At 39.0% G+C, this 14331-nt stretch overlaps 1 protein-coding gene across 4 annotated transcripts in view; it reads left to right on the top strand.

The window, feature by feature from the left end:
* il1rapl1a (interleukin 1 receptor accessory protein-like 1a) overlaps nt 1–14331 on the top strand; it is a 168637-nt gene that overhangs the window by 66309 nt on the left and 87997 nt on the right. For all 4 annotated transcript variants that reach the window (XM_063499033.1, XM_063499031.1, XM_063499032.1 and 1 more), the window contains exons 3-5: nt 2017–2302; nt 11507–11693; nt 13033–13186. In XM_063499033.1, the coding sequence (XP_063355103.1) occupies nt 2017–2302; nt 11507–11693; nt 13033–13186 (627 nt within the window). The remainder of the gene's footprint in view (nt 1–2016; nt 2303–11506; nt 11694–13032; nt 13187–14331) is intronic.

Raw genomic sequence — 14331 nt, 5'->3', positions numbered from 1 at the left:
GTGTGTGTGTGTATTTGTGCGTGCGTGTGTGTGTGTTTACATATACATACTTTTATGCATGTGGAGTTTGTTTCTCAGACAGCTCAGGTCTGCACGGTGAAAGGAAAAGACAGGCATGGAGCTTCTGAATAAAGTGTTTTCTTTCATTGCTTCATTCAGGCAAGCTTGTTAGAGTAAACAGTTTTTGTTGTGGCACAGGGGGCAGAAATGGATATTGTGAGAGCAATGCAGAGGTCATATCCATTAGAGGTGTAGAAGGTACATAAAAAAGGATAAATGAAGCCTCTGCTGTCCCTGTTGATTAGTAGATTGATATTTAGAGAAGGGAGAAGATTTACTTTCTATTTCTGTGGAATGATATTTATGTCATAACAAACGTAGAGGAAATTCACCCTATTGTTTAGTTTTTCTCTGAGGTTTGTATTGGTTTTTTTTTAAATTATAATGTCTTGTGGCTTTTTAGAATTATTAAAGTATCTAATAGTGTGTCGAAATCTTCAACAAAAAGATTTTGTGTAACCTTAACTGTGCTCATCATTAAGATGCTTGACAGTTAAAGTAATCAAGTCTGAAGTTCTGAGGTGTGTACGTAAACACATATGAGAGTACAGTTATGCCTGTTTGCATGTATTAGGGCATGTGGGCAGAGTGATAATTAGACAGGGCTTCACATTTTATTGCATGCGCACACCTTCTAATTCTCTCACATTCAAATGTACGTAAGTGCACACACATTTGTAGCTAAGCACGCTGCTAATTACTGACATAATTAGGCAGACAACCATTCGTATAGGGAATGCACACTCATAAAAACACACACACACCTACACACACACACAAGCGCGCCCACAGAAAGACACACATTACTTCCCTGGTAATTAAGAGTATTAATTACAAGCATAGCTGTCCCTGTGAGGCTCCGTATCACTCACAGACTGGCACGCAGCAGGGTTCTTATTACTTTATCTCACCACACCATCACTACTTCTCTCTGTCTCTTTCTCTCAGTCTCTGGTTACGCATGCACACACATGCTTTCAAATATACACCTGCTGGATAAACAAATGTTACCTAATTAGTCAGAGACGGATAGCTGGCCATAGGTTAAAATCCAGTAGCTTGGGAACTAGGAGAGATGTGCTTGCCAGAAGTAGAACAGACCAGCGTGCCTCGTAGGCTGTGCCAGTTTCTTTGATTTTGTTGCGAGTTGAGTTGCCCTATACGTTTCATAGATAAGGCTTTAAGGTCCAGTTCTCATCTGTGCTGCACATGTTAGGTTTAATTTTAAAACTGTTTTCTTCTGAACCGCACTATATACACAAACTTAGTCAGATAGCAGAGCTGTAGAACTGTTGGACAAGGGACAAAACGTGTTGAAGGGCTTATTCCCAACAACGAGCTAGCCTTGCACTGAGTTGCACTGGAGCTGTGGTGCGCCCACAGCACTTGAAGGTGCATGACATCATTTATGAAGATATTTTATGGTTAATTCCAAATGTCACAGTGGTTATATGAGATAGTCAAAGCTTCCTTTGCAGAGGGCATCGTAGCACATATGCCCTGGGTGAGAAATGTCAACATAGCAGGTGAGGAGGGAAGAGTTGTCTAGCACTGACGTAACAAATTTAATTGCAATCTTCAAAAAACACACACATACACACACACACTATGGAGATAAAAGTCCTCTGCTATATGACTATCTACTCAGCATACACAATGAAATAATGGTATACTTGCATACTGTATACATAGCTTATTGTCTCATTACTAATAGAGCTATTTGAGGGAGTGTTTCAAAATACACACTGTTGTTTATGACCCTCCTGTCCTAAAGCAATGTGAGAATGCAAAATACCGATGTGTTGCTTTGTTGTTACATAATATATCTTTGAATATACTGCATACTGGAATTGCAGTACTAAAGCTTATGCATGATTTATGATTTTATGACTAATTTTATAAATTCACTTTGGTAATGATGCATGTCTTGTTCCTTCTCTTTCTGCTTCTTTGTAGTGGATGGCTGTACAGACTGGTCAGTGGACTATCTGAGGTACCGGGTCCTTCAGGGTGAGCCGGTACGGATAAAATGCGCACTGTTCTATGGTTACATCCGAGCCAACTACAGCCAGGCACAGAGTGTGGGCCTTAGCCTCATGTGGTACCGCAGCTCTGGCCTTGGCCACAGTGACTTTGAAGAGCCCATCTCTTTTGATGGCGTGCGCATGAGCAAGGAGGAGGACGCAATTTGGTTCAGACCTGCTGACCTTCAAGATGTGGGCCTTTACTCTTGTGTCTTACGGTAAGTTTGAGTGATGTCTATTCATATGGAGAGGCATATGGAAATATGGAACATGGAAATATGGAAGAACCTGTTCCTACAGTAAGGCAGATGAACTAAGCCTCTTACTTATAACGAACTACCTTTGAAAAACATTATCTAGAAGCTACCAAGGTCACATACAGTAAGAGTGAGAAGCTGACAAGCTTCCCTTAATTATGTTTTTAAAAGTAGGGTAGGTCATTCTGTCAGTTAAAACTACAACTTCTAAATGTGATTAAGAAAAAGAAATGGGGTTCTTATTCTTTTTAGCAGAAAGTATCTACCAGAATGGACTTCTATCGCTATGACAGTGTCAAGTAGGAAACATCTATCAAAATGAACTACTGTCTCTTTAAATGTGGTTAAAAGTGCAGATTATCATGCATGTGGTTAGATTAATTGGCAACTTAACATTTCCATGAATCTCTACCATGGAGGGTAGATTGCATTATGCTTAGAATCATACGAACCCTATTGATAGAAGTTTTTGTACTGTGATACCTACATGTGTTGTCAAGGGAAATAATAAGCATGTTATAGCCATTTCATTTCCCAGACATACTGTGCATGATGGTGCTCCTGGAGAGCGCACAGGACAAGCAGCACCGGGAAAATGCAGTGCTCTATAAATCTTAGTATCCAACAATAATAATATTACACTTAATAATCTAAATACAATATAGCTACTGCAGAAGAGGAGAGGACTTCAAGGGTTACATACTTAGATGCAAATCTGATATGCACATTCAGTGATAACAGTAGTCAAAGCTACAGAGTCTGTTTCTGTACTGTACCTGCTACGACCATATGACTCGACAAGTCAGAAATGATATACAGTACTGTGCAAAATTTAGCAACTCCTCATTTTTTTTAAAATATTTTGTTTCCGAAGAGCCAGACTTGTTTGTTTTTCAAGCGGTTTTGAGCAGGCCTTCTGAAAGTCTTTAAAAGTTTTTCTTTGGACATTTGCTGGAGTTTGACCCATTTTCAGCCCTTGTACCTCACCAATTTCAGAAGAATTTTTGTTTGTTTGGTGAATCACTCAACAAGGAGCGTGTCAACCTCTAAATCACTGGAGCATAAAAAAGCACCTACAAAACATATTTCTAGAGACATACTTAGAAGTTGATTATTACTGACAGGGTTTATTTAAAATAAAAAAACCTCAAAACTCTGTGACTGATAAATTCAAATGTACCTGAAATGATTTAGTTTATATACTAAGCTAATATTATCCAAATAGAACAGAAACGGTTTGTTCAGAAATATTAATATTTCAAATTAAATCAGCACATATTCATTTTCACACTTGAGAATAAGTGGCAGGGCATATACTCAAAGGCGACATAATCTCAAATTTTTCATATAAAGTCAAATTAAACTGTCTCTTTTCATGAGCAAATGTGTCTTAAATCCTAAAACATCTCAAAGATTACATGACATGACTCTTATAGAGCTGTCTTTGTATGAGTGTTGAGAGACAAGAAGTGCAGTGAACTATAAATCAGTGTGAAAACGCAGGCAAATGTTTGCATGTACGCTCATCTCGAAAGGTTACATTTAGATAAGGTAGAGTGAATCTCTTTTAAAATCAAGTTCTGTAACCATTAAATGTAAGTAAAAGTAAATTTGTCATTGACCACATTATCAACTTTATCAAATTGAGACAGAAGCACAATGGAGTTGCATTTGTGTGTTTAGTAGAGGAGTTATACATACTTTGTTTTCAGTTAAAATTAAAATACCAAATTCTCCATTTGGTTTTGCATAGAAACATTTACAGACACAGAGATGCAACCAAATATAGGCAAAACATAAATAAATTAATAAATCCCACAGTCAGACTTCAGTGGGTTGTTACATAGAGACTTTTCATAATACAAGATGCATAATCATGTGGCAGTAACTTATTAACCTTTACAGTGGAGAACATCCCTCAATAAACGCCTCATTGCAGTTCTTCATTTCAGAGAGATTTTAATAAACCCCGTTAAAGGCCTCATAAAGACCCAAAGAGGCAGGATACATGGAGTGTGACCAGGGGGAGTGTTTTTGTGTGCAATGATACCCTGAGCTATACCTGCATTTCATTATTGCATGCTGTAGTTACAGTTTTGCACAGACACTTTCAAGTGCTGTTTTACTCTCAGTTAATATCGTCTTTTATTATTAACAATTTAGTACATGCTCTTATTTATAGTTGCAATCAGAAGTTTACATCTTATATATCTTTAATTATTTTAAAAAACAAGAATTTGGTGCACAAGTTTGAATTAATTTTGTGTTTTCTCCAATCTACACGGGTTCAAGTAAATTTTTACAACCCCACTAATATTTGGTTACATGTACCTTAGAAAGTTGCACCTCAACTAGATGCTTGGTAGCCATTAACAAAATTCTAGCATGACTCTTGCTGGATATTTCCCCACTCTTCTTGGCCAACGTGATTTAAATTTGTTGGTTTCCTGGCTTTGACCCAGCATAGACCATGTTTTCAATAGGGTTGAGTGGTTTGGGGAGACCATTCCTGTATAGTTTAGTGTTTGTCTGCTTTGCCCATTCCAAAACCAATGTGTGTTTGACCTGTTGAAGCATTCAGTTGTGCTGAAAGCCTGACTGTTTAGCTCTTGATGTGAGATGAAGTTGAAGAATTTGGAGGTAGTCCTCCTTCTTAATTATTCTGCTTTGTGCAATATTCCAGCACCACTGACAACAAAATAGCCCCAGGGTACGATGCTACCACCACCATGCTAAACAGCTGGCAAAGTGTTATTTTGTTTGAAAGCTCCATCTTTACTCCTCCAAATATACCTCTTGTTATTGTGGTCAAATAGCTCAGTCTTTATCTTGTCTAACCAAGAAACTTTTCCCCAGAATGTAATTGTCTTGTCCATGTAGGCAACTGCAAATTTCAATTAAGTTTGAAGGTGTTGATTTTGGCAGCAAAGGCTACTTTCTTGCTTGGAACCTTCTTAGTTAACGGCGATTTAAAACTCACTTCACTGTGGACAGTCACGCTGGTGTTCCACTGGTTACCAGTTCCTGGCAAACTTGAGCACAGATGCTTACTGAGCATTCAAAACTATTTTCTTTGCCAATTTTTCCAGACTTTGTCAAAGTGGTGATTTATCTTGTAGAACTCGTACTTATGTACAATTGTTTGAACTGATCATTTTTGGAATCGTTAGTCATTCAGAAATGCATCCAAGAGACTTTCCCAACTTGTGCTAATCTACATTTCTCTTTCTTAGATCTTCACTGAGTTCTTTCCCAACTTTCCCATTGTTCAGAGTATTATTCAATTCAATGAGTGCTGTCAAACAACAAAGAGAAACTACCAGTTGTAGTCAATCGTGCTCACTAATGAGAAGTTAATGGGCCTTGGCCATGTGAAGACATTGTAAAAACTTCAGCACCACTTATTAAAAGATTAAAGTGAGTGTATCTATATATCTGAGCCGTGCTTTTTAAAGTGATTTAAGATTGATGCTGTATAATCATTGCACCTTGGATAAAGAACAGGTCAAAACAATCATGTCCATGATGACTGTTGATAAACTTCTGGCCACAACTGTATACACTGTGTTGGAAATTCTGTGAATGCTATAATTCTGCAGAATAGTGCAATCGTAACAAAGTGCCCCCAGCTGTGTTTTCCTCTCTGCTTGTGTTGAGCTGAGAGGATTTCGAACTTCTCAGATATCCTAATCAGAACACTGCAAGAGATTTGCCTCAGAGCTGAAATCAATTGTCTTTTTGTTAGAGTGTAAGCTTTTGAGTCACACACTGTAGCACATATGACCCAAACATTCTCCCCTAAAACTCCCTGCAGGCAAAGAGGAGTCTTTTCTGCACCCCCTTTAGATTACAAATAGGAGTTTCAGTATACCTTAATTTATCTGGAGACATCTCAAACAACCCTATTATCATAATAACCCAAACTGATTTTCTTTGGGATGAATAAAAAAAATGACATAACCATGCTACTATATATTAAAAACAACACCTCTAACATTTTCAAAAATTGAATATATAAGGTTAGATTTATAGTTTGGCTTTCTATATATAATATGTAAAGTTAATAATCTGGCTAATAAACCATAATGATTTACTTGGTTTGTTGACTCTTATAATTAATGTATTCAATTAAAATCACAATATGTGCCACTGGTACAGTATAGCATTTATAATTTATTGTAGACAAAACTTCACTTCTCCGTGTTTTATTTTCTCTTAGATTATTTGCTTTTCTCAAAATCTGTATTTAGCCATTAATTAATAGCAAATAATTAATTTTTAGTGTTTGCACAAAGTGCTTGCTCAAAGAGAATTTTTCTTTTTTTTCTACAACATGGAAAGTTTTCAACTTACAGTGAGTCAGTGCTATATCAGTAACGCCCTTGATAGAAAATAGTTGTTAATGGAGACGTTAGAATCTACTGAACAGTTGGCACTTGTTAGGTTATACAGGTACTTATATTCATGTACACTTGGGTTAACTATGATTTTTAAAAATTTTTATCAAAAATAGACAATTAGAGGGTGTTAGGGTGCCTGGGTCGTCGACCCAGTGTTTTGTGTTTTTTGGTTCTTTGATTTTGTTTATTTCATTATATTCTAGCTTTGCCTTATCGGTTATAGGATTATTCTTAGTTGAGGTTCTCTGTGTGGGTTTTGTTAGTTTTAGTGTTCTGGTTTTCTGTCTGTGATCCATAGTTGCTGTCTCCCCTGTCTGCTGTATCCCCGTGTCAAGTATGCGTCTCTGTGTAATGTTTCCTGTTTTACTTTGAAGGTCCATGTCTTATGTTATTGTATCTGGTTTTGCTTCCCCTGTCTCATTAGGCCTGATTTGCCCCAGCTGCGTTTCCCTCCTGTTTCCCATTCCCTGATTGCTCCCTCTGTGTATTTAAGCCCTGTGTTTCTCTGTGTGTCGCGATCTACCATCATATATGCTGTGTGTTCTGTCTGCCTGTGTAAGTTATTTGGATTCTTGGTTTTGTTCTGTTTGAGTTCATGTTTGTCTCCGGAGTCTGCACTTTGGGTCCTCCATTTCACCACTCCTGCCTGCACACAGCCTACAAATGACAGAGCGTGTATATTGTAATATACATATTTTGATCCATCATCCACTACTAACTGGAAAACTTCTGATTGAAAACTTCAAGCACTGGCTTTATTTTTCAGTATGACAGTGTTCCCATCCTGTACACTGCCACACAATGTAGCAAAGACATATCTTAACATAGCATCATCTTAAAGGAGAATGGCGCAACCAACATCCCAAGAACAGTTTTAAACGTCCTTCAAGAAGCCTGGAAAACTATCCTGAAGAGTACTTAAAGAAATGTACAGAAAATCATAAGAAATTACAAAAAGTCATCCCTAAGAGAGTTCAGGCCGTGTTGAAGTATAAGATGGTCATATCAAATACTCACTTTGTAGTTTTGTAGTAGTTTACTTTGAGGAGTTTGTAGTGCAGTAAAAACATTTGCAAAGTAGAGACAAGTGTAATATACTTGACACCTGAGTTTAATTATTTTTAAGAACTTTTTATTTATGTGGCTTTAGTAGATGTGTAGAGTTACACATCTGCTATAGAACTAAATATTTAGTAATACATATTTAGTATATGTTGCTTTCCATTTATACCAAAATGACTGTGGTCAGATTGGGTTGTTATAAGCAGTGGGGACAAGTTTTATAACATGAAAGAGTTAACTGGAATCAGCATTTTAGAAGCACCGATGATTATATATCCTATAATGACCACTCTCTTGTCAAAGCTGTTAGTCAGTGCTTTTAAGTTCTTGTCATTGTAAAGTTCAAAGTCAGTGTTGTAATTTAACAGGCTAAAGCTGACACAACAAAAATGTGTCACTGTCCTAACATCCCCTGCCTGTACAGTATACATAACACATTATCCTATAGCTATGTGTATGTTGTGTAATGTCTATAATTGAAGGTAAATCTGTTCTAAGTCCAGCTTTTCGCTAAAGCCCTCCAGGTGTTTTTCTCAGAAAGAGATACTGAGGCACACCACACTATTTCTCTGTGGATAGATTGTGCGTACATTTATTGTGTGTGTGTGTGTGTGTGTGTGTCTGCGTGTGTGTGAATGATTATTTGTCCTTCTCTGTCTGGAAATTTAAGCCAATTGCCAGTTTTCATGTCAAGGTGACTTAATTTACATACCAATCTCCATGTTCTCTCTTTGACTCTCTCTCTTTTATTCCTTTGCTCTTTCCCCGCCTCTCTTTCCTCTGCATATCATCTCTCAGGTCTGTAACACTGAGTCAGAGTCACTGAGCCAACAGACTTTTTTTTTCCACTCTTTCACTGCCACAGTCTCTCTACTTTTGGTGGATAAATTATTTTATAATACTTCCAGTAATAAACCTGTATTCTAGAGTATGTGAAAAATGGTGCATTTACTTCCCATGATTACGCTGTCCAACATGTTAGATAATAATATGTGGAGAATTACAGCTACCACGAGCTGCAGACAAATATCTAAAGCTGCTATACTTAAATAGAATGTGACAGACGTGAACGACACCATAGGAGTGTGCATCGACCTCCGGCTGTCCATCAATCAAGCGTAAGCACCAACACCTTCCCACAATGCCACAGGGTGCCTGCTGTGAATATTTAACATGCAGAGATGTCTTCTGCAGGCTTCTTGGGCACTTCAATGGTTGATACAGGTTCTGGCTTGACTTTATATATATGTATAAATTTGCTTACATGCAAATGTGATGTACATGCCCGTGTTTGTGCCATTGAGTGTATGTTTGCATAGTTGTATTTGTACAGTAGACAAATACAGCGTATTGTTCACGTGTACTCTGTAAGCCTCGAGCAACACATCTTCCCACTCTGTTCCCTCCAGATAGGAGGTATTGAGTCAATAATGTTAGTTTTCTGCACCAAGAGGGCATAGCTCTGTGGGGCTATCTTGCATCTTGCTTTAGCTTCCTACAGCGTCTTCTAGATGCCCTTTTGGTCATTTTTATGTAGGAGAAATATGCAGGTTTTTTTTCTCTGATTCCAAGTAGCTACAGTGTATTCTCATTTTGTCCCTCGTAGTACTATCTGTTGCTAGCCTTCCATAGCAGCACATAGCCACACATGTCTTTTAAGCATACATGGATGCGTGGGTGCACACGTGCATGTCTGCGTCTGTGTTTTATGGCCCCAGGGGGTCAGAGGTGTTTATATGAGAGAGGGGACTCCCTTATTGCTTCCATAACCTGAGTAGATCATATGAAACTCCGTCATTTACAGTGAATGGGAGCATCTGGCCAGCCATAAATGTAATGTAATGAAATGAAAGCCCATATGGCCTGTACAACCAGCCTTCCAACAAGGTGACTGACCAAGTGAGAGCTATCCCAGACAGACACACATTAAAAAGAATGTGGACTTTTGGGGTGAGGCCATTTGTAATGGTCTGGATCAGGCTAGTCTCACAGACACGTGGATCCATGCCTTCGTTACCCCCAGACTCAATTACTGCAATGGCATTCTTTATGTCATCGGAAGTTCCTAACAAACCCTGGATGTGTTTACCGGTTTACTCACTCACTCGCACACTTTTTCTTGACCACAAGCACCTCTCCTGGCTTGCTGTTCCACATTAACTGAAGCTACAGCCCTTTTGGTACATGCACGTAGCCTTTAACTTTCCATTAGCTAGAGAACCTAAATGTCTAAGTCAGTCGGATTGGACATTTAGGAGTCTTTTACCAGCTTCCTAGTACAAAGTACTTGCGCCCTTATGAGAGTAGCTCAGGTAATTGTGTGGTGAATTCACACAGAGCAAGTGGACATCATGTGCTATGCCTCCTTCACACTCTGCTCAGATAAGAAGGTCACCTAAATCAAGTGGAGTAATGATAGTTTGTCTGACCCAGGCTACTTCCTGTTGTGTTCTACAGGTGAGAAAAGCACCTGCAGAAATATCCCAGTTTGATTTTCCCAACATTGTTTGCAACTTATGTGGAAAAGTGTCTTTCATTTTTTCAGGCACAGACCCATCCACAACCGTCACCATTCTCCCTCCTCCTGCCCTGAGCTCCTTCCCCAGATACATTGAGGACTGCATCACTGTCTTAAACTGTATTTAACTGATAGACAATATTTTGGAAATTGCATTTCATCAAATGATTTCCCCCTTTTTCTCTTTCTCTTTATTCCTCTGTTTATAAAGTATTCGCAATGTAGTACTCAGACTACAAGCAAACTGCACCAAGCTACAAAGCTTCAGGGACAGGATTAAGGGATACGATTATCAGTCTTATCCCTTTCAAAGACTCTGCATATTCACAAACCGATATATCTTTTTAGAGATGATTTCATGTAAGTATCTCTACAAAGTGCTTTCAAACTAGAAACATATTTTTTTTACAACTTTTTACAACATCACAGCCCTGCTAAAGTCTGAAAGAAACTGGAGCACTGAAGCTGAATGCCAGAAAATTCCTGCGATTGAGGTCCAAAATCTTGTGGAGAGACCTCCAAAAATAGTAGAAACTATTACAGTAGCAAGGGTGTCCACAGATTTTCGGCCATGTATCATAGGCTTACTGGGGAACACTTTGTTACAGTCAGTTCTTAGCTATGTGTCAGTGGTGATAGGGACTGTAATGAATGTGGCTTTGATGATCGTTTTTATAACATTAATTTAAAGACAGAGTCATCTTTCTTTCTCGAATATCAAAGCTCGGGTCGTAGCTCAGGTGGTTGCTGAGAAAAAGGGGGAGGGTTGAGTCCTTGCGAGGCCATGAATCTTTCACTGTCCTGTTGTGAGACCATTTTTGCATTTCTCGTTTTTTTTTTAGATTAACAATTTCAGCTTCCCCCCCAAAAAAAATTTCAGAATGTAGTCATGAATGTTTTCCACTGATTTTCCATTATTGCTAGCACTACAAACACAAAAAGAGGGCGAGCGAGGCAGAGGGGGGTAAAAAGGAAAAGAATAATAACTAAAAAGGTATCAAAGGAAAAAAAAACATGGTTCATTTTTGGTTTGTTAAAAAGAAAAATCATATAAAAAGTTTCCTTTTTCTTTCTTATTCTTTGCAGATGTTTTTATTGAGCTGACAATAAAAGAAGAATATATAAGAGCGTTATTATAATCAAACTCATTCTTAAACTCCTTGCACTGTTCTTCTGTGCCGACAGAAACTCTACATACTGCATGAAGGTTTCCATGTCTCTGACTGTGGCGGAAAATGACACAAACCTGTGCTACAACTCTAAAATGAGACGAATGGAGAAGGCTGAGCTCAGCAAGAGTAAAGACATCCTCTGTCCTGACATAGACGACTATGTTGAACCTGGCAAAGAGCCAGACATCACCTGGTCCAAGGTGAGCTTGCTGTTCGACTGAGCGTGCTTGTTAATATGTGATTATGTTTCTTCTGCCATATGATCTTTGCATCATTATTTTATCCTTGCCTGGAGGCTCAGTGATATTTTTGTTTCCTGAATCCTCTTATTTGTCAGAAAGAAGGGGGCGTCTGTCTTTGTGATTATACAACCGAGAAATATTCTTCAGTGCTTCGTTGGTTTGTTTTCATCTAATTTCTCGTCTGTTTGTGTTTAAAGCCTTATCGGAATTGTGTTTCCAGATTACTTAGGCAGATTATGTATAAAGGCAAATGATGACAATGAAATCCTTAAGCTACATTCGCAGTGTGCCACACCATTTTGAGAGTCATCGAAAGAGAGTGAGGAGGGAGCAGAGGGCAGCCACAGAGATGGCTTTTATAATGAACACAAAACCTCTATGAGAAGAAAATTGTGCAATGTCATTCTGTGCCCTGTGGAAAGAGTGGATACCCTCCAAATGCTCCTGGTCCCTGATCTTTATTCAGCATGCACCTCCGCCTCCATCACCTGGGTTCTTGCTTTTCCTAGGTCAGGCATGGCCTGCGGACAACGGAGTGCATCCCGGAGAAAGGTTCATGCCAGACTAATCACAGGCAGATCAGCAGTAGATTAGCTGGCCGGGCTTGACCTCTAGGTTTTTCCAGAATTCAATTACGATCTTGGTAATGACTGGGAGTGCTGGAACCCGGAGTTATTTGGACCACTGCGGAGTCTCCGTGATTGAATTCGAAGGTTGCCGAGAGCAATGGTAGAATAGAATCCACCGAGCCACCGCTGTCCCTGGCTGAGCACCAAGGAGCTGAAGAAAGTATCGTGTCATGAAGTCACTCACTTTGCCTGCTCATGTATACTCGCATTCGCACGGATGTAGCACAAACACACTTATTTTGTCAGCAGAGAGTAGTGTAAATAAAATTCTCTGTCTCTCTGTGGCCTTTGTAGAATATTGAATGGAGAATATTCCGTTCAGTGCAATAAATCTTGATCAGATAAGTAGGACAATAGCTTAGCTTTATCATTTTAGCCTATAAAATTATTATATCAGAGTGGCGAGCTATGTGTTTTTACCACTTTATTCACTTTTTTTACACTCAGCATTGTTAAAGTGTTTGAAATCTCATGGATGTATATTTGTTAAAAGGCATTCTGCAGGTCTTAAATTTCTCAAGGCCTTGCTTTCCCAGAATATTGCATCTCTGGCCAAACAGAGTCCACAGCATCTTTACACTTGTCACTTATATGCCATCTGACACCTCACATGATATATCAGTAAATAGATTTTTACAGTTCTGATCTGCCTGTTCTTTGGTACACAGGAGTGCCGTCCAAAGCAGTGGCGTGCAAGCATCATCCAGAAGAGAGACATTCTGTCTATCCAAGAGGTAACAGAAGATGACATTGGGAATTACACCTGCGAAGTCCAGTTTGGTGGTTTTGTGGTCAGAAGGACGACTGAACTCACAGTAACTGGTAAGTTCTCAGGAAAACTGAAGATGTTTTTTCTGCGTGTAGAGGCGCCATTTATACAAATTCTCCACATAGTAGCACATGTTTTAAGAATGAGCAGAGTAGTAATTATAGTAGACAGTTGAATAAAAGGAGAGGATTGTAACAAAGATACACACGTAGCCACACACACACACTCATACAAACACACACACACGTAGCCACGCACACACACACATACAAACACACACACACACACACACACACACACACACACACACACACACACACACACACACACACACACACACACACACAAATACCACAGGGTATGGCAATGATGTCCTGCTGTTGTGTTAATTGTTGGAGGGAGGTTGAATGCTGTGGCCTGGCATCTATCCCTCCTTCTAACTCAGCACTTTCCAGTCAGCTAAGCAGTGTTGAAATATTTAAGGCTATAGGCTAAACTCGTTCACACAGAGAGCTAAAGAGCCAGGACCAAGGTCAGTAGATTTACAGTGCACTTACTCTTTGTTTCTATCCATCTCTCACTCCTTTTTTTTTCTCTTTACCTTGCACAGCTGCAAGGTGAGCGTGTGACAAATAAACGCATTCATCTGTTGAAACCTGGGAATTGGATGCTCTGGCTTGTGTGTTCTGCCAGGTTAACTGCTCTGATGAGGATTGAGGGTGAATCTAGTTTTTCCCTTGCCCTTTTATACTCAATGTTCCCGCCTAAAGAATACTGATCTGTCTGATACCGACTGCTACAGTACATTGTGTACTAACACTGCTATATTGAGTGGATTCTTTGTTTTCAGTTGTGATGTAGCAATTACAAGCAATTATTCAGCACATCTTTTTGATGATGTTTAGGATAGTGGTATGATAAATGCAAATATTTAATATGATTTCATTATTAAAGGTGTCCGCATAGATTTTTCATGGGCATGTTTGTTTTTTTTCCCCACACTGAATATTTGTGAACACTTGATTGATATCCTTAGTGGCACTTCTTTGAGTGATTGGCCATTGTTGTTATGTAATATGAAGGCGTTTATGCATTTGAAGTGCACAGACTGCTGTCTGGCAGAGATAGAGAGAAAGCTACATGTCTTAACCTGAGCAGAGTGTGCTGTTGGATAAGATTAAAAGTGATCCTGGAGGTG

This window comes from Pelmatolapia mariae, linkage group LG16_19, assembly GCF_036321145.2.
Source record: "Pelmatolapia mariae isolate MD_Pm_ZW linkage group LG16_19, Pm_UMD_F_2, whole genome shotgun sequence".
NCBI lineage: Eukaryota > Metazoa > Chordata > Actinopteri > Cichliformes > Cichlidae > Pelmatolapia > Pelmatolapia mariae.
The sequence above is the reverse complement of the archived record's forward strand: the minus strand, read 5'-3'. Positions and strand labels throughout refer to the sequence as shown.